The sequence below is a fragment of the Bufo gargarizans genome, chromosome 5 (genome assembly GCF_014858855.1).
Source record: "Bufo gargarizans isolate SCDJY-AF-19 chromosome 5, ASM1485885v1, whole genome shotgun sequence".
Taxonomy (NCBI): Eukaryota; Metazoa; Chordata; class Amphibia; order Anura; family Bufonidae; genus Bufo; species Bufo gargarizans.
The window spans coordinates 443,510,969-443,532,985 of record NC_058084.1 but is presented as its reverse complement, the minus strand read 5'-3'; the positions used below and the strand labels follow the sequence as shown (position 1 = coordinate 443,532,985).

Sequence of the window (22,017 nt, the reverse complement as noted above, 5' to 3'; positions counted from 1 at the left end):
AAATTTCTAAATTGGGAATTGTATTTCAACCCAGAACAAGAAATGTGCTTGAACGGACACTAAATAACTCGCCAGCTACAGCACTAGGGACAGATTTAGCTGGATATAAATTTGAGGCCTAGTATTTAGGCGCTGCGTGACAGGTATGGGTTTAGTGACAGAATTAGACTTGGAAATACACAGTAGCGGGTGTGTGTGAAGTTATTCTGAATGACCCAATGTGCACCTTGAATATTATATACCCTTTTAGGGATAGATTTCAAATAGCTCTGATATAGCAGAAACCACTAAATTATGAAATTGCTAAATTGGGAATTGTATTTCAACCCAGAACAAGAAATGTGCTTGAACGGACACTAAATAACTCGCCCAGCTACAGCACTAACGACAGATTTAGCTGGATATAAATTTGAGGCCTAGTATTTAGGCGCTGGGTGACAGGTATGGGTTTAGTGACAGAATTAGACTTGGAAATACACAGTAGCGGGTGTGTGTGAAGTTATTCTGAATGACCCAATGTGCACCTTGAATATTATATACCCTTTTAGGGATAGATTTCAAATAGCTCTGATATAGCAGAAACCACTAAATTATGAAATTGCTAAATTGGGAATTGTATTTCAACCCAGAACAAGAAATGTGCTTGAACGGACACTAAATAACTCGCCCAGCTACAGCACTAAGGACAGATTTAGCTGGATATAAATTTGAGGCCTAGTATTTAGGCGCTGGGTGACAGGTATGGGTTTAGTGACAGAATTAGACTTGGAAATACACAGTAGCGGGTGTGTGTGAAGTTATTCTGAATGACCCAATGTGCACCTTGAATATTATATACCCTTTTAGGGATAGATTTCAAATAGCTCTGATATAGCAGAAACCACTAAATTATGAAATTGCTAAATTGGGAATTGTATTTCAACCCAGAACAAGAAATGTGCTTGAACGGACACTAAATAACTCGCCCAGCTACAGCACTAGGGACAGATTTAGCTGGATATAAATTTGAGGCCTAGTATTTAGGCGCTGCGTGACAGGTATGGGTTTAGTGACAGAATTAGACTTGGAAATACACAGTAGCGGGTGTGTGTGAAGTTATTCTGAATGACCCAATGTGCACCTTGAATATTATATACCCTTTTAGGGATAGATTTCAAATAGCTCTGATATAGCAGAAACCACTAAATTATGAAATTGCTAAATTGGGAATTGTATTTCAACCCAGAACAAGAAATGTGCTTGAACGGACACTAAATAACTCGCCCAGCTACAGCACTAAGGACAGATTTAGCTGGATATAAATTTGAGGCCTAGTATTTAGGCGCTGGGTGACAGGTATGGGTTTAGTGACAGAATTAGACTTGGAAATACACAGTAGCGGGTGTGTGTGAAGTTATTCTGAATGACCCAATGTGCACCTTGAATATTATATACCCTTTTAGGGATAGATTTCAAATAGCTCTGATATAGCAGAAACCACTAAATTATGAAATTGCTAAATTGGGAATTGTATTTCAACCCAGAACAAGAAATGTGCTTGAACGGACACTAAATAACTCGCCCAGCTACAGCACTAAGGACAGATTTAGCGGGATATAAATTTGAGGCCTAGTATTTAGGCGCTGGGTGACCGGTATGGATTTAGTGACAGAATTAGACTGGGATATGGCCAAAAAATAAACAGACTATTGCTGGTTAAATGCACTTGGTGTGACAGCTTCACCCTGATGTAGGCTTTAGCCAAAAAACAACCACACCATTGAGGGTTAAATGCACTTGGTGACAGGCGCAGCTTGCCCCTGATTTAGTATATGGCCAAAAAATGAACAGACTATTGCTGGTTAAATGCACTTGGTGTGACAGCTTCACCCTGATGTAGGCTTTAGCCAAAAAACAACCACACCATTGAGGGTTAAATGCACTTGGTCGCAGCTTGTGCTGGCGCACCACAAGACACAAAATGGCCGCCGATCACCCCAGAAAAATGTGACTGACAAACGGTCTGTGCAGCCTAAAAACAGTGAGCAATTGAGGATCAGCAGCTCAATGATCCACAGCTGCAGATCGATCAGTTAATCAAGTCCTTTGGAGGAGTTAATCTGCCTAATCTCGCCCTACTGTCGCAGCCGCAACCTCTCCCTACGCTAATCAGAGCAGAGTGACGGGCGGCGCTATGTGACTCCAGCTTAAATAGAGGCTGGGTCACATGGTGCTCTGGCCAATCACAGCCATGCCAATAGTAGGCATGGCTGTGATGGCCTCTTGGGGCAAGTAGTATGACGCTTGTTGATTGGCTGCTTTGCAGCCTTTCAAAAAGCGCCAAGAAAGCGTCACAAAAGCGCGAAGAAAGCGACGAACACCGAACCCGAACCCGGACTTTTACTAAAATGTCCGGGTTCGGGTCCGTGTCACGGACACCCCAAAATTCGGTACGAACCCGAACTATACAGTTCGAGTTCGCTCATCCCTAATTATGAGTTGTCGCGGAGAAAGCCAGGATTCGATTTCTTGATGAAGGACACGGAGCAGTTCCTCCCCTGTGTGACTCTGTTCGCCCAGGCAAATGAGGTGCAGAACAACATTACACCGCCGTGCCCTGTACATGTAATATGCTGGAGGGGCACTGTGAATTGTCCCTGCAGTGGAGGCTGAGGACACGGTGGAGGATGAGAAGGCAGAGGCGGACATTGTCGCAGAACCAACGGCGTGAGAACGTGGAGGCGGAAGCGGCGTCACCTGGCCAAGTTGCTGGTGTGGCTATGCAGGAACTACATTCACCCAGTGGGCTGTAAAGGACATGTATTGTCCCTGACCGTAGTTACAGCTCCACACGTCGGCGCTGCCATGCACTCTGGCAGACACCGACATGCTCAAGGACTGGCCCACCTTCTGTTCTACATACATGTGCAGGGCTGGTACTGCCTTTTTGACAAAGAAACGACGGCTTGGGACACTCCAACTCGACTCAGCACAAGCCATCAGTTCTCTGAAAGGTGCAGAGTCCACCACTTGGAAAGGGAGGGACTGCAGCACCAGCAACTTGGCCAGGAGCATATTCAGCTTCTGGATGAGTGCATGCATACTGTTGTCTCTTGGCAATCGCTTCAGTGATCGATTGCTGACTGAATGACTGACATGTAGAGTTGATCGACCATGCTCGGCCGAATACCAGTTCGGCTCGAGCATCTCGATGCTCAGAACATGGCGGTACTCAGCCGAGTACCGCATGTGCTCGAGCACAATGCTCAAGTCGAGCCAATAAACGTGCAGGTAGGTACTGCCTTCACTGTAATGTCATAGTCATGTGGGTTACTGGCATTACAGTGATTGGCTAGCCGACACACATCATTGGGTGCTATATAGCACCCGATGACGCGTGTTTGGCTCAGTCTTAGTCAGGGAGAGCTGAGCATAGGAAGGGATAGACAGTGTAGGGAGTGTTATCGGAATAGTTTTATCAGAAAAACGTTTCAGAGACCCAAAAGTCCTTTCAAGGACGATTGTGTGTGGCAGAAGCAACATCTATTTTTAGCGCAAACTGCGCTAAATAGCTAAAACTTTACAGACACAAAAGTCCTTTTAAGGACTATTGTGTGTGGCAGCAATATCTATTTTTAGCGCATTCTGCACTAAATAGCGTGCAAAAGTTAGGCCGCTGCAGACAGTGACATTAGCTGCGCCAAATCTCCTGTGTAAAGGGTGCAGATCTAAAAAATATCAGTGACATCTAGTGTACTTTTTCCGTAGACAATGTCCGCTGCAGACAGTTAAATTATCCGTGCCACAACTCCTGTGTAAATTGTGCGCATCCCACGTGTACGTGTGACATACTTTCAAGCATATATAACATTTAATATGAAGAAGGTGAGCAGTAAGGGACAGGGGAAGTGGCCGTGATGCTGATGGTTCACGCAGAGGCCGTGGCCCTAGGTGCGTTGAAACTGTGCCTGCTGCCAGAGCACAAGAAAAACAATCATCCACGATACCTAGCTTCATGTACCAGTTTGCAGGGCGGCCAGGACAACACTCTTGAAGTCAGACCAGTGCGACCAGGTGGTCGGTTGGATTGCAGCAAATAATGCTTCCAGTCAGTTAAGCACCACCCTGTCTTCCACCAAGTCCAGTCTCAGTAGCCAAGAGTCTGGTCAACAACACAATCCTCACCCTGATCCTCCTTCCTCCCACCATGGAGAGTCTTGCCAAACAAGTGATCCCACACTCGGATATTCCGAGGAGCTCTTTTCATCGCCATTATTTGATTTGGCCCTCTCGCCAAGCACGCTTGAAGAGGGACATGAGATCTTGTGCCCTGATTCCCAACCTCTAGAGCATCCACAGTCACAAGAAGATGACAGTGGGGAATGGCATTTAGTGTATAATGAGGTGAATGATGAGACACAGTTGCCAATAAGTCAACGGCAATTAGTGTCTCAAGAGGTTGATGATGAGGATAAGACACCGTTGTCAATCACTGAGGTTGTGGTTAGGTCAACAAATCAGGAAGATGATCAGAGTGAGGAAGTGGAAGAGGAGATGCTGGAGGACAAGGTCACTGACCCAACCTGGGAAGGTGGCAACAAGCCGAACGAGGAGAGCAGTACAGAGCGGGAGGGATCTGCAGCACTGCAACAGGCTGGAAGAGGCAATGGGGTGGCAAAAGTTAGAAGGCGGGCACCACCGAACAGGCCCGCAACTGTTCCACGGAGCACCCCCTTGTGAAAATCTCCCTTGCCAAGGGGTAAGTGTTCCGCAGTATGGCGCTTTTTTGAGGAAAGTGCGGACGACAAAAGAATAGTAGTTTGCAGCCTGTGCCGTACCAAAATGAGCCAGGGCGTGAACGCTAGAAACCTGACCACCACCAGCATGATCCACCATATGGCATCCAAGCAACGTAATAAGTGGGACGAACGCATGGGTCCAAAATCTGTGTCTGCGGGTCACACCACTGCCTCCTCTTCACCTATGTTATGTGCTGCTGGCCAATCCCCTGTCAAAGGTGCAGGCCCGGATGCCTCCCGCCTTGCACCTGGACCTTCGCTAGCACCATCAGCGACCACATCCACTTCCCTGTCCCAGCGCAGCATCCAAATGTCCTTACCCCAGGCATTTGAACGCAAGTGCAAATACCCAGCCACCCACCCACAGGCCATAGCACTAAATGTGCACCTTTCCAAATTACTGGCCCTGGAAATTTTGCCATTTAGGCTTGTGGACAATGAGGCCTTCTGCAGCCTGATGTCGGCGGCCGTCCCGCGTTACTCTGTCCACAGCCGCCACTATTTTTCAAGGTGTGCCGTGCCCGAAACATCACACGTAGTCCACTTAACCACATACACATGGACAAATGCATTCGGCCAGAGACGCTTCATTACCCGAACGACACACTGGGTCAACTTGGTGGAGGCTGGGAGTGAGTCGTACCCTGGGATGGCACAGGTGCTACCGGCGCCGAGGATTGCGGGTCTTACATCGATCAGGGTTTCCGCCAGCACCTACGTTAGTGGCTCCAACCCCCACTTCTCCTCCTCCGCCTCCTCCTCCACTTCGACCTCCAAATTATCCGCGTGCAGCACCAGTCAGCCAGTAGCTGGAAGCAGTGTAGCACTGCAGTGGGGAAGCGTCAACAGGCCGTGCTGAAGCTGATATGCTTAGGGAACAAACAGCACACCGCCGCAGAGCTGTGACTCTCGCCACTCAACCTACAACCAGGCATGGTTGAGTCTGATAATGGCCGTAACTTTGTGGCGGCTTTGGAGCTCGGCAAGCTCACACACATCCCATGCCTAGCCCACGTCTTTAGCTTAGTGGTTCAGCGGTTTCTGAAATCCTACCCCAATTTGCCTGAGCTACTAGTGAAGGTGCGCCACGTGTATGCACATTTCCGCAAGTCATTGACAGCTTCAGCCGGTCTGTCAACGCTGCAGTAGCGCTTGAAATTGCCAGCTCAACGGCTGTTGTGCGACGTGAGCGTGCGCTGGAACTCGACGTTCCACATGTTGGACAGGCTTTGTGAACAGCAGAGGGCAGTAGTGGAATACCAGCTGCAATTTTCCAGTCAGCTTTCGCTATTCACAAGCGAGGAGTGGGCATGGATGTCTGGCCTCTGAGAGGTTTTATAAAAATTTGATGAATCAACACAGATGGTGAGCGGCAATAACGTTATTATCAGCGTAACCATCCCACTTCTGTGTCTACTCAAACGCTCACTGCTCACAATTAAGGACGACGCTTTGCATGTGGAAGAGGTGGAAATGGGGGAAGAAGACATTACACAGGGTTATAGGCAGACCACCCTCACTTTGTCTTCTCAGCGCGAATTGGACAATGAAGAGTAGGAGGAGCAGGAGACGGTTGCCTCTACTACAGAGGGTAGTACCCATGGAAGTTTAATTCCATCTGTTCACCGTGGGTGGGCAGAAGAGGAGGAAGAGGATGAGGAGATTGAGAGTCATCCTCCTGATGACGACAGCGTAGTCTTGCCTGTTGGCACTCTGACACGCATGTCTGACTTCATGTTAGGCTGCCTTTCCTGCGACCCGCGCGTTATAAGCATTTTAGACAACACGGATTACTGGGTGTTCACCCTTCCTGACCCCCGCTACAAAGAGAACTTCTCATCTCTTCTGGTATTGCACAAAACTGTGCAATACCAGAAGCTCCTTGTTGAAAAATTGCTCCAAATATTTCCATCTGACAACGCTGTCGGCAGAGTCCGTAGTTCCTTGGGCAACCGAGGAGGGGAGACAAGGGGAACACATAGCAGTTCCAAAGGAGGCAGGGCAACACTCTTCAAAGCCTGGGACAGTTTCATGACGACCCGCCAGCACCCTCACCCTGATGCTCGGCTTACTGTCACAAGGAGGGAAAAATTTTGGAAGATGGGGAAGGAGTACATAGCACACTGTGACATCGTCCTCAATGATCCCTCAGTGCCTTACAACTACTGGATGTCCAAGCTGGACATGTGGAACGAACTACGCTTTGGAGGTGATGGCCTGCCATCTGAGTTTTGTCTGAGCGGGTAATTAGTGCTGCTGGTGGCATAACAGATAAGCGTATCCGCCTGTCAAATGAAAATGCTGACAGGTTGACTCTTATAAAAATGAACAAGACCTGGATTGCCTCTGACTTCTTGACTCCACCAAAGGAAAGCTGAGCTGATAAACATAAAGGCACTTTAAATGTGTTTTTTATAATGTACTCAATACACTGTATTCCCATGCACCCCTTCCACCACAAAAAAGGGTATATGGTTAAATCTTCCTTTTCTCATCCTCCTCCTCCTCTTCCATCATATCAACATGCTTATTCATCGCATATAATACCCTAGCATATATGCCCTCGCATATAATTTTTTAGAGGGTCAGCTCACCTGCAGGCCCTCGCATATAATTTTTTACAGGGTCAGCTCACCTGCAGGCCCTCGCATATAATTTTTTAGAGAGTCAGCTCACCTGCAGGTCCTTGCAAATAATGTTTTAGAGGGTCAGGTCACCTGCAGGCCCTTGAAAATAATGTTTTAGAGGGTCAGCTCACCAGAAAACCCTCACCTACAATCTTTTAGAGGGTCAGCTCACCAGCAGGCCCTCACCTACAATCTTTTAGAGGGTCAGCTCACATGCGGGCCCTTTGCAAATAATTTTTTAGAGGGTCAGCTCACCTGCAGGCCCTCACCTACAATCTTTTAGAGGGTCAGCTCACCTGCAGGCCCTCACCTACAATATTTTATAGGGTCAGCTCACTTGCAGGCCCTCACCTACAATATTTTATAGAGTCAGCTCACCAGCAGGCCCTCACCTACAATATTTTAGAGGGTCAGCTCACCAGCAGGCCCTCATCTAAAATCTTTTAGAGAGTCAGCTCACCAGCAGGCCCTCACCTACAATCTTTTAGAGGGTCAGGTCACCTGCAGACCCTCGCAAATAATGTTTTAGAGGGTTAGCTCTGCAGCAGGCCCTCACCTACAATCTTTTAGAGGGTCAGCTCACCTGCAGGCCCTCGCAAATAATATTTTAGAGGGTCAGCTCACCAGCAGGCCCTCACCTACAATCTTTTAGAGGGTCAGCTTACCTGCAGGCCCTCACAAATAATGTTTTAGATGGTCAGCTCAGCAGCAGGCCCTCGCCCATAATGTTTTAGATGGTCAGCTCAGCAGCAGACCCTCACCCCTAATGTTTTAGATGGTCTGCTCGGCAGCAGGCCCTCACCCATAATGTTTTAGATGGTCAGCTCAGCAGCAGACCCTCACCCCTAATGTTTTAGTTGGTCATATCAGCAGCAGGCCCTCGCCCCTAATGTTTTAGAGGGTCACCAGCAGACCCTTGCTCCTAATGTTTTTGAGGGTCACCAGCAGGCCATCAATCATAATTTTTCAAGGGTGTGTATGATGCCCTCCTTTATGTGTAATAAAGGGTGTATTGGAGTGTCGGTTCCTTGTAATTTTTGGCAGCCCTTTTATTTAGTGCATTGGCTTTATGAGTGTAGGAGTCCCACTACCTGAACGTATAATTGTCAGTCTACTCGAACAAGATCATTCCCAGCAGCAACCTGGGAGTCCAAGATGCATGCAGACATCCTCCCCATGCTGTTCCCGAACCATTTCGGTGGAGTTTTCATCAATTTCTGACCTTTTCCTATGAACCAGGCACCCTCCCCTCTTTAGAGCAGGTGGTGCCTGGTTTAATGCTCGGGTTCTCCCATTGACTTCCATTATATTCGGGTGCTCGGTAGAGCACCCGAGCATCCCAATGTGTTCGGCCCGAGCACCCAAGCACTTTGGTGCTCGATCAACACTACTGACAAGGAGTAGTAGGAGGAGCAGGAGCATCTGGACCAGCAGGGAAGGACTGACAGCTCCCTTCAACTGAGGTGGTGGAGCCTTGACTGCCTGAAATCGGGTGCGTGCCACTGGGTGATTGAGCAGTTGCTGTGGCAAGCTGGACCACCACATCGGAGCCACGGTTCTTCCAGGCCACTTTATGGTGACGCTGCATATGTTGACGCAGGGCCGTGTTGCCAACATTGGCACCCTGGCCACGGTTCACCTTCTGCCCACAGATTCTACAAATGGACATGTTCATCTTCTCGGCCAGCTTAACAAAACTGCCACACTATCGAGTAGGTGATTTTACCCCCAACATTACGCACTGACGGACTGCTACCGCCACTGCTTCCGTGAAGCCCTGCACCACTACTTTCCGGGCTGGTAGGCTCCTGCAAAGAGGGTGGTCTAACCGGGCATGTTTGGCTCCCAACCTCCCACTGCTGCCACCCTGCTGACTCCTGGCCACGCTAGTGACTTGCTGGCTCCGCCGTTGCCTCACGGGCAAGCTGCCACCCTCTTCTCCCGATGATGATGAAGCCCCTAATTCACCCGGCTTCCAAGTGCGATCAGCTACATCATTATCGAGTACTGTTTGCACATCACTGATGTCCTCCTCAAGGGTCTCTGGGTCAGGAGCCTGACCCCTCGCAACACCAGCTCCTACACCACGTATAGTGGAGCTGAGTCCACAGCATATATTTCTTTGGCTGAGGGAACAGAAAAGGACAGAGGCAGGTTGAGGACAGGTGAGGACACAGGCCATGCCAACTAAGAGTTGTGTCTGACGAACCCACCGACTCTTGGCTGATAGTGTCTGATGTCACTTGGTTCGAAGTGGATGACAGAGTCAACCATTCAAGAACCCCTGGGTTGCTGGTCAAGACACGACCGCTAGATGACACCGGGACCTCAGGTCTCTCGCTGCGACTCCTGCTGCCACGACCCCTTACTCTGCTGCGACCTGTGCCTGCACCAGAAACATTTAAGCCTCTGCCACTCCCCTGTGCAGGACCTCGCACTTCTCTGTCTGACATATTGTTAGATCAAATAAATAAATAAAAAGAAAATTTAAACACCCCAAAAAACTAACTTTTCTCACTTCAGCACACAACGGCTAATAAGCCCTTTTTTTAACCACTCATACATGCCAAAAACAGCTTTTGAACATATAACTGCACCGCTGAACGGCAAATAATATATATTTTTGTGCCACTAATACACGCCAAAAGGGCTATAAAACATATAACTGCACAGCTGAACAGCAAATATTATATATTTTTGTGCAAATAATAAACGCCAAAAAGGGCTTTAGAACATATAACTGCACCGCTGAACGGCAAATAATATATATTTTTGTGCCACTAATACACGCCAAAAGGGCTTTAGAACATATAACTGCACCGCTGAACGGCAAATAATATCTATTTTTGTGCCACTAATACACGCCAAAAGGGCTATAGAACATATAACTGCACAGCTGAACAGCAAATAATATATATTTTTGTGCTACTAATAAACGCCAAAAAGTGCTTTAGAACATATAACTGCACCGCTGAACGGCAAATAATATATATTTTTTTGCCACTAGTACACACCAAAAAGGACTGTAATTTAGGCACTTCACCACACAGCGGCTAATGGGCCCTTTTTTCCACTAATACAAGCCAAAAAATGCTGTAGAACATATAACTGCACCGCACAAGGGCAAATAAGACGTAGATATATTTCCTTGTAATAAACCATGTTAATGTCTGTATCAAACAGCACTTGCACCCTAAGAAGAACGGTTTGCTGGAATTACAGAGCTGTATAATGGCAATTTGGATCCCCAGTCAGTGCAGCAAGGTGTACTAGGATTGTTCCTATTACCAAGGCTGTAAACACCCTTACTGAACCCTGTTCTGCTTCAATGGTGTGGAATGATTCCTCCCTATCCTTTCCCTGAACTTCTATACAGCAAAATAAAAGTTTTAAAGTCTTTCCTAGCACTGTCCCTAGCACCTGCTGACGTCTCTCCCTGCACTAAGTACACTGGAAATGGCTAAATCTAAAATGGCTGAGAAAATTTCCCATTAGGCCGGTAGCCTTGACTGCCGCACGGCCTGCCGTGCCGACAGTGAGGAGGCTCCTTGGCTGGTGCAGTATATTACACAGAGTGACTGACAGAGAGAGGAGCCCATCCCCCGGCCCCGCCCCAAACAGCAGGCTCCAGCACGGACATTGCCCGGAGCCTGACTCCTCCCACATATGTGACTGATCACATGATCATGACATCACGGAAGGTCCTTTAGCCTGCTAGCTGCTGCTTGTGCAGAGCTGTCATCCGACTGTTCAGGGCTGTGTGTCAGGTAGGAGGCTGAGTACAGAGAGGCTGGTGATTTTCAATATCAAGAGGAGTTTCAATAGGAGAGCGATTGTTTTAGCAGTAAAGAAAGACTTTGCATACAAAGTTTAGGACACATGAGGGGACATTAATAAAGTAATGCTGTGACACATAGGGCCATGAGAGGGGCCAGCATAATATGCTATATGTGTGTCATTCACACATATAGCATCTTATGCTGGCCCCCCTCATGGCCCTATGTGTCATAGCACACATCCCCCATAACAGTGCATCAGTGCCATCCACAGATCTCCATAACAGTGCCATCCACAGATCCCCATAACAGTGCCAACCACAGATCCCCATAACAGTGCCAACCACAGATCCCCATAACAGTGCCAACCACAGATCCTTCATAACAGTGCCATCCACAGATCCTTCATAACAGTGCCATCCACAGATCCTTCATAACAGTGCCATCCACAGATCCGTCATAACAGTGCCATCCACAGATCCCCTATAACAGTGCCATCCACAGATCCTTCATGAAAGTGCCATCCACAGATGCCCCATAACAGTGCCATCCACAGATCCCCCATAACAGTGCCATCCACAGATCCCCTCCATAACAGTGTCATCCACAGATCCCCTCCATAACAGTGCCATCTACAGATCCCCCATAACAGTGCCATCCACAGATCCCCTCCATAAAAGTGTCATCCATAGATCCCCTCCATAACAGTGCCATCCACAGATCCCCATAACAGTGCCAACCACAGATCCCCATAACAGTGCCATCCACAGATCCCCCCATAACAGTGCCATCCACAGATCCCCATAACAGTGCCAACCACAGATCCCCATAACAGTGCCAACCACAGATCCCCATAACAGTGCCAACCACAGATCCTTCATAACAGTGCCATCCACAGATCCGTCATAACAGTGCCATCCACAGATCCCCTATAACAGTGCCATCCACAGATCCTTCATAAAAGTGCCATCCACAGATCCCCCATAACAGTGCCATCCACAGATCCCCCATAACAGTGCCATCCACAGATCCCCTCCATAACAGTGCCATCTACAGATCCCCCATAACAGTGCCATCCACAGATCCCCTCCATAAAAGTGTCATCCATAGATCCCCTCCATAACAGTGTCATCCACAGATCCCATCGATAACAGTGTCATCCACAGATCCCCCATAACAGTGCCATCCACAGATCCCCCATAACACTGCAAATAGACCTCTAGCACAATTCCCTTTAAAATATTGCATCGCATATCGTTATCGCATCCTGTTTGGGAAAAGCTGGTCTACTGTGATAATATAAACAATGGGGGTTCTACAAAAGAGCTATTGTGGGGCAAAATTCATATTCGTTTTTACACACGTGTTTTAAAATGAATGCTTTTGCCTTTTATAAACAAGTAAATAAGGACACAATGCTGTGGGGCTGGTATGCGAATTTTTCCAGGGCTGGTTTTTATCCCCATTCCGGCCCTGGACATCACAGGGCTGGCTGGCTGCTGATTGGCTGCATGCATGGCATTATGGGTGATCCCTCGTTCCCATGTCCTAACACGTGCAGCAGCCATTTTAGGAAAAAATGTGACTCGTTACCACGAAGCGTGAAAAATTCTGATTCGGTGTGAATCAAATTTTTCCTGAAATTTGGATCGAATTCCACTTCGTCAACTTCAATTCGCTCAAGTTTTTATTTTTTTTCCAGTATTAAAACATGAGAAAAACTATACATATGTGGTATCGCCGTAATTGTACTGACCTATAGAATGAGGAGCACACGTCAGTTTTACCGCATAGGGAACAGTGTAAAAACAAAACATGTAAAACTGTGGCGGAATTGCGTTATTTTTTTTTTCAAATTCCACCCAATTTGGACTTTTTTTTGCCTGCTTCCCACTACATCCTATGCAATATTAAACAGTGGCATTAGAAAGTTCAACTTGACATGCAAAAAAGCCTGCAAATGGCTATGTGAACAGAAATATAAAAAGTTATTACTCAGGGAGGGCAGAGAGCAAGAAATGAAAACGCAAAAATGGAAAATTGCTACGTCAGGAAGGGGTTAATGTTGTAGCTTTTTATTTTTCATTTTTAATATTTTCCTGGGGCGGCCATATGAGAGAATCTCGCTTACTGTTTTGTCTGTGTGCAGTACCCCAGCAGAAAGGGGTATCTGCAATTGTTTGACAATGTTCTGTACTGTAACGTTATAAAAAACTTGTATATTTAAGCATGAGATAAATCCTTGCTCAGCCTTCTCTGGAACTTAGGGTGTGTACTATTCACACCCCCGAGGTTCAGAAGATTCTATTTGTGTTAGGAGTAAGGAGTGTGGGGACACACCTGGAGAAGACAGACAGCAGAGAGTATGTGCTCCAATCCTAGTGTGTCCTGTGCTACTACATAGATACTGCAAAGACGGAACTGCAGATATTCTCCAAAGCTACAGGGTTCCAGTCAGCAAGGTAACCAGTGTAAAGCATTACAGACTTTGCTGCTGCCTAGGTAAGTTAAAACACCCTATGCAACCCAAATTTGTGGATTCAAGGGCTATGACATTTTTTTCTGCAAGATAATTAGTTGTAAAGCATTCTTAGGTCATGCTGCAGTTTAGGGATAATGAATTAAGACACCCTGCACAATTCAGGTACAACGTTCCAATGATTTTTTTAGAACCACATACCACTGTGTGAACTGCTACATTGTGACAGATTACTGTTATTAGCCAGAGATCCCAGTACTAGAGACTCTAGCAAGAGAAAGAGTAATCAGAACAAGTGATGAGCGGCATATGCAATATTTCACAAATTTTTGGCCGAATAATCACCATAAATTAGCAAATTTGAGAATTTGTGATCTCCAGTCATTATTTACTTCATTGCGAAAATCGGCAATGTAATATATTCACAATAAAAATTAGATTAGAATATTCGCGATCAACACTAAGGGGTAGGCAGCTTTCCTATTAGTTGCTAGGGATGTTCCTAAGTGTCGATATTCATAATAAATTCACGATTAGAATATTCGCGATCAACGCTCATCGCGAATACGAATATATAGCACTATATTCGAAATATTCGCAAATTCTCAAAATGGCGATATTCACGATTAAAATTCGCGATTCGAATATTTGCACTCAACACCAATCAGAGGGCCATTGCTACAAACTAATTGATTGCAAAAAATTATCTAATCACCAGTCCGCAAAAATGCTGCGCTGCAGGTCCGGGGAGTGTTGTGGGGTCAATCACACTTTCACGGGGTATATATATAGACTAATACTAAATACTAAACTAATTGCTTAGCTCATGCTTGAACATCTGGGTGGAATTGCACTGTGTACAGATAATTGCTGGATGTACTACAACTCCCATTTAGTGCACAGTAAAGAGACACTTTTGTAAAGTTCAATCTGGCCTGGTTACTAACACCGCACACTAGCCATTACACCATTTCAAGCCCTGCTTTGCACCCACATGGGCATTTAAGGGCACATCAAAATTACCATTGGGCAGGGGCTCTTGCTACAGGGAGTTCTCTGTGGGAATAAAGGTTGCTCCTCCATCACTGCTCCGACCCCAGGGAACAACAGCCTAAGGGAGAACACTGTTACACATCATCATCAGGGCTGCTACTACTCCCATCTTCCGTTCTGACTCAGGGGCTCGCTGCAGGGCATGGTATGGTAATTGCAATAAATGGGAGCCAATGTCCATAGACGAATAGTCTTTAGAGGAGGACCTCTTACAGAAACAGGGAAGTGATAAAGTCCTGAATACAGAGTCTATACACATAGCTAGGGACACATTTATTTAGACCAGAGTTTTAGACACCGGTCTTAATAAACCCCTAAGGCTACTTTCACAGTAGCGTGTTTGCTGGATCCGGCGGGGTTCAGCAAAAACGCTTCCATTACTGACAATATAACCATCTGCATCCGTTATGAATGGATCCGGTTGTATTATCTTTCACATACCCAAAACGGATCCGTCATGAACTCCATTGAAAGTCAATGGGGGACGGATCAGTATTCTATTGTGTCAGATAGTGTTGAGCGCGAATATTCGAATTGCGAATTTTTTGCTCGAATATCGCGATTTCGAGATTTTGCGAATATTTAGAATATAGTGCTATATATTCGCGAAATCGAATATTCTTTTTTTTTTTTTTATGCTCCAGTCAGTGCCCGTTGCCGCTTCTGCCGACTTCCGTGCTCATGGAGCGTCCCCATCACCATGGGAACGTCTCCATATACTAGAACTGTCGGATTTGAGAATTACGTTGAAATCGCAATTCGATTATTTCAAGTTATAATAATCGAATTGCGATTTCAACTTAACACTGCTATGTTCCATATTCGTTAATTCTATCCTAATATGGAATATAGCAGTGCTAAGTTGAAATCGCAATTCGATTATTATAACTGGAAATAATCGAATTGCGATTTCAACGTAATTCTCAAATCCGACAGTACATTCTAGTATATGGAGACGTTCCCATGGTGATGGGGACGCTCCATGAGCATGGAACATAGCAGTGCTAAGTTGGCAGTGCTAAGTTGAAATCGCAATGCGATTACTTCGAGTTATATTAATCGCATCGCGATTTCAACTTGGACCTGGTTTACTATGGTTGGCTTCAATGGCTTGGTAGAATTAGCGAATATGATGAATGTATTCGTCATATTCCACAAAACGAAGATATTCTCCATCTTCGTTTTAGCTACCTATTCATCAACTTCGCGAATTCTAGCAATCATATAGGAAAGTTTACTATAGAGACAGCTAAGTTTAATTCGCTATGCGATTATATTACTTAGCTTTTTTTAAAATAAATAGAATAATTATAATACCTGATAATTATTATAATTATTCTATTTATAAAAAAAAAAGCTAAGTAATATAATCGCATAGCGAATTAAACTTAGCTGTCTCTATAGTCAACTTTCCTATATGATTGCTAGAATTTGCGAAGTTGATGAATAAGTAGCTAAAACGAAGATGGAGAATATCTTTGTTTTGTGTAATATGACGAATACATTAGTCATATTCGCTAATTCTACCAAGCCATTGAAGCCAACCATAGTAAACCAGGTCCAAGTTGAAATCGCAATTCAATTAATTCAAGTTATAATAATCGAATTGCGATTTAAACTTTTTACTTATATTCTTAATATTGCTCTAACTTCGTCTTTTAGAATATTCGTAAAAGACGAAGTTAGAGCAATATTACGAAATTTCGTAAAATACACATATAGACTGTAATTTAGCTAATATACTGCTATAGTAATTTTTTTAACAGTGTACATATTTTACAAAGTTCAGAAGAGGCAAAAAAAATTTGAGGAAAAAAATATGATTATAGCACTATATTAGCTAAATTACAATCTATATGTGTATTTTACGAAATTTCGTAATATTGCTCTAACTTCGTCTTTTAGAATATTCGTCATATTCTAAAAGACGAAGTTAGAGCAATATTACGAAATTTCGGAAAATACCGTTGCCTTATACTATTAAAAGAAAAATCGCAATACGCGATTAATTAAATCGCATATTATTCGTGATAATTGGAAAAATTCTGAATATTCGATTTTGACGAATATAACACGAATATTCAATCGAATATTCGCGAAATATCGCGAAATCGAATATGGCACCTCTCGCTCATCACTAGTGTCAGATTGTGTCAGGGAAAACAGATCCGTCCCCATTGACTTGCATTGTGGGTCATGATGGATTCGTCTTGATCTGCATCCCAGGATGGAAATGCTACGGTTTGCTCTCCAGTATGAGAACGGAACGGAATGCATTTTAGAGCGCTCCGTTCTGTTCAGTTACGTGTTGTCCCCATTGACAATGAATGGGGACAAAACGGAAGTGTTTTTTTCCAGTATTGAGACCCTATGATGGATCTGAATACCGGAAAATATTAACGCTAGTGTGAAAGTAGCCTTAGCTGGCAGTGGTTCTGCGGGAGTTATGAAGAGGCGCCGGCCACTCCATAACGTCGGCGCATCCATCTCCAGTTCTAAATGTAAAATGGCTTCCTTGCTGTCTAACATTTAGACCTTTTTCTAAGTGTAAAACAGGCGTAGAAAATGGTAAGAGAGATTGGCCCGCCGGCCCGTCCCCTTCCTCGCCCACAATTTTAGACCTGCCATTAGCAGGCAGAAGTCACAGATAGCGGCACAACTAACCGTTGCGCCGCTATCTGTGCCTGAAATACACCTAATTTAGGCGTATTTCAGCATAGTAAGTGACCCTTATAGTATATAGTGTTGTCATCTATATGTCTTATATCTGAAATATATCTTTAACTTTTCATATTTCATTGAATTCAGCTCCACTTACATAAGCCTCCCTGTCGGATATCTTCACGTTCTGCCCCATCTATGATAAACACTGGGTTCTCCTTTAATTCCTGTAAAATGAAACACACTTTTTTATTTTTTTTGTCAGCAGTTCATAAACCCATATCATTACCTAAAAATACTTTATAATCATCAGCAAAGACATTTATACAGCACAGCTAATGAGATCACTATCGGTGGAAAGTCACACGGACATGCTCCTGCAGCGATCCACTAGGACACTGCTAGTGGATGAAGTTGGGAGAATGTGCTGTATATTTCTGAAGATTAGGTTTGCATTGTTTTTTACTATAGACATGGGCTTTAAGCTGAAGCACTGCCTCTGAAATGCTGGGCTTGGCCTCCTCTCTGTACAGTCAGTCATAGAGCACAGTCTGAGCTTGAGTCTGACAAGCTGCTGAAGGAGTAGCATCCAGTCTTGACAATCAGAACCTGCTCGTTTGAGACCCAAAGCAGACTCCAGTTAGTGAACCCCTGAGGTGGTGTGCAAATAAGGAACCCCTGAGCAGTGATGGCCAGTTCGCATTGTTCGCCCGCGAACATATGCGGGCTGCCATCTTTTTTCACAAGTCCGGTGAGGCACAGGTAAGCCCTTACCTGTGCCTGTGCCGCGAGCCGGTCTGAAAACAAATGCGGTCACCGGGAGCAGGCAGTTCCGAGAACAGCCTGATGAAGGCCCCCGGTGACTGTTCTCGGAACTGCCTGCTCCCGCTGACCGCACTTGTTTTCAGACCGGCTCACGCACAGGTAAGGGCTTACCTGTGACTCGCCGGACTTGTTGAGAAAAGATGGCAGCCCGCATATGTTCGCGGGCGAACAATGCGAACTGGTCATCACTGCCCCTGAGGTGGTTGAGCAGCTGTGAGACGGAGTGCAATGATTTAGCCTGTGAGGGTAATGCATGTTTATGGCTGCTGGACCTCACAGTCCTGGTTAGGGTACCTTTGGATTCTCACAGCCCTTACCTGCTCAATTTGTAGTGCTGGTTTTGGAGTTGCATCTTGTTAAAAAAAAAATTAACATCTAATGTGGGCTCCAAAGATAACAACTGCTTTAGCCAGTATTTGTTGAAACTGTGCCTCCATTTTGTGTGGAGCTGTTTGTGACCTTTGCACTTCAGTAAAGACTCTCCATTTTGTTAAACTGCACTTGGCTGCCTGTCTCTTATCTTATAACTCTGCACTATGACACCATCAATGGCACCCCTCCATCCATCAGACAGGAGACACCGATAGGGTGAGCCCCAGGGGAAACCGTTGCTAGTCACAACAACCAGGTGCACACTATCCCTGTGACAGCCCTGGGAACGAGGAAGAAGGATCCAGTCACCGTGAGTGTGAGACGGGCGGCCGTGCCCCAGGGCCCTCTATGTCGCGTCCCAGGTGTAGGAAATGCAGAGTCGTATGTTGCGGCCTAAAATATCTCTTTATGTGTGTCACGGTGCTCCTACCTAGATACCGCTAGACCCCAGGCTTTGGCTCCGAACCAATAAATAGGGGGAATAATTGAGGGATTTGAAGAAATAACGAGTCCAGACCTTGAGATGAAGTTCAACAGCAGCTTTACTTGCATAAACATTTCTTCCAACGGTTTACAGGCTTTGTTTTGGTCCCCTCAGACTTTCTCTGGGTTGCTGTATGTGTACGCGGCATTGGCAGATTTACGAGGGGGGGCAAGGGGGCAATTACCCCCCCCCTGAGAATACAGTGAGATACAGGGGCAGACTGACCATTCCGGCGGCGGTGGCAGCAGCAGGGAGAGATGAGTGCTTCCATTGTGGAAGCACTCATCTCTATATTCATCTGATGAACGGTGCGGGGCAGGGGAGAGGCGTCTCCCTTGCCCGTTCCTCTGATAAGATACAGGCACTAGGCCTGCAGCCTATCAGAGGCCGTTGCAGGCGGCGTAATGACGTCATCGCGCCGCCTGAGCCGTACAGAGTGGGACACAGGCCGGAAGACTCCTGCATTGCATTGCAGTGTCCTGGAGGTGAGTATACGTGTTTATTGTTTTAATTATCTTTAGTACAGTATGGCAAGAAGGGGGGTGGGGCCCTATATACTGGCACATTATGGGGGGGCACTATGGAGAGGGAAAGAAGGAGCACTATGTTGGCATCTAATGGGGGCCCTATATACTGGCACTTTATGGGGGGCATTATGGAGAAGGGGAAGGAGCACTATGGGGGCATCTAATGGGGCCCTATATACTGGCACATTATGGGGGGCACTATGAAGAAGGGGTGGGAGAGCACCATGGGGGCATTATATAGGGGCATTTTGGTGCCACAATGGGGAAGGGGGGGAGAGAAGCATTATGGGGGTATCTGTGTGGGGCAGTCTATAGGGGGATTTTATACTGCCACAATATGAAGGGCACTATGGGGAAGGGGGAAGAGCACTATGGGAGCATCTTCTGGGGGCACTATATAGGACAGGGAGGAGCACTATGGGGGCATCTTCTGGGGGCACTATATAGGAGTAATTTATGCTGGCACGAATTATAGGGGAACTATGGCCACCTTAGCTCAACTAACACAGTACGGGTCATTGGATCACATGAGGGCACTCTGGGAACATTGACTATACTGGAGGCACTAAGAGGAGGTATTTTTTTTATTTATTTTTTTACTGCCACACACCGGAGCATTTTTTGTACTGGCGCACATTATAAGGGGGCTTTATTACAAATGGGGGACTTTGGGAGCATTATTACTTCTGGAACACAATTACTGTTGGGGCACTGTAGGAGCACTATTACTACTAAGTGCACTCTGGCACAGAATTATTACTATTGTTGGGATTTTGGGGAGCACTATTACTGTGGGGGCACCCTGGCACTGTATCAGCTTAGCACAGGTATTTTTGGAGGACATTATGTTTACACTATTAGTGTCAGGGGCACTATTTGCTGGGTGCAGTTATTTTTTAGAGCATTGTGTTCCAATAATTATTATTGAAGGGGGCACTATCTGTGTGTATCTAGTATTTTCAGGGGGTTTATCTGTTTCTACAGTATAGTTTTGGGGGACACAGCGTCTCAGTATTGGGGGGGAATGATAGGATGTTGAGAAGGTGGGAGGAAAAGTAGGAAACTAAGATGTCTGTCAAACTCTGCAGAGATGAGAGATGGCTGAAAGAAATCATCATGGTGGTCTGGGCTGAATGGAGAAGATGAAACATCTACATCAAAGGAGACGTCACTGGATGTACGAGGTATGGGCGCGATATATGGGTTGGGCTGTGTGTGGGTGTGGCTTGAGGGTGGGCGGGGACACAGGGGCCCCATAATCTCCTATTGCCCGGGGAAGTGCCCCTCCCGTGACCAGGCTCTGGATCCGCCACTGGTACCCGGTGACATGTATGTAGTCAGAAAACTAGCACTTCTGGAGCCTTAGGTATGCCAAGGGAAAAAGGTTTACTTAAAAGAACTGTCTGAATAAAATTGATGCACTAGTGAAGATCCCTGGAGGGTGGAGCATGACACAGGGAATAATAGAGAATTGTTGGGTCCTATTCCCTCCCACTCCCACACGCCGTACACGAGGTGTAATTTATTGTAATGTTGCTCAGGGCATCAGTCACATTGAATGTAATGGCTGTCTGTGAGCAGCATATTACAACACAGGATAAGGTGTTTGATATAGTTTTGTGGGGAAAGATTTAGTATAACTTGTGATTTACCAGTATCAATCCCTGCTCCTTACAATAGGTCCAGAGGGCAGTCCCACTTGGTAAGACCGCCCATCAGACTCCAATACCTTCTCAAGTTATACTGAAACTAACGAGATATATATATCAATCTGCTCAGCTTCTCCTGTTGTAAAACATGGTGTCAAAAGAGCAGCACATTCAACGGGAGCAATCCGAACAGGAAGCAGTTCAGAGAATGTACAGTAATGATATCATTTCACATATTTAACTTGTTTCCTACCGCCTCCTCAAAAAAAATAAAAGAAAAAGAAGAAGAATATACATAGACATTAGTCTTAAACAGGTTCTTACCGAAGCCCTCTTCCACACGATCTCCTTTACTTTTTCTGAGTTTGGACCATATTTTTTAAAGCCCATAGAGGCCTGTTCAGCTGGAAAAATTGGATCTTCAAATAAAGTGCCAGAGGCCAAGCATTCTGCCTTCAGTTTCTCAAAGTCTTGATCCTTAAATTTTACTGGGTTGTTGATGGAGCCAAGAGGCGCAGCTTTAGAGGCAACTCCGGACATGATGTGAAGCTCTCTGCGCTGTAGTGTATGATTATAGAGAATCCGCAGGGAGGTATTTATACCGAGTTATATGCTAAATAAAGCCCCGGAGATATGGATCACACTGGTGGGGTGAGGTATAGCTGTGTTTACCTGGCTATGTACACATTTAAGGATTCATAAAAATTCCTAACACCAATATCTTATTTTTATTATTAACCCCGTCAGTACCAGGCCACTTGTCACCTTAAATCCCAGGCTGTCACT

At 45.7% G+C, this 22,017-nt stretch overlaps 1 protein-coding gene across 1 annotated transcript in view; it reads right to left on the bottom strand.

The window, feature by feature from the left end:
* LOC122939505 (calpain-8-like) overlaps nt 1-21,791 on the bottom strand; it is a 129,268-nt gene extending 107,477 nt beyond the window's left edge. The window contains exons 1-2 of the mRNA XM_044295572.1: nt 21,556-21,791; nt 17,532-17,601 (exon numbers count right to left, since the gene is read on the bottom strand). Of these exons, the coding sequence (XP_044151507.1) occupies nt 17,532-17,601; nt 21,556-21,771 (286 nt within the window). The 5' untranslated portion in view covers nt 21,772-21,791. The remainder of the gene's footprint in view (nt 1-17,531; nt 17,602-21,555) is intronic.
* Nucleotides 21,792-22,017: the final 226 nt, after the last annotated feature.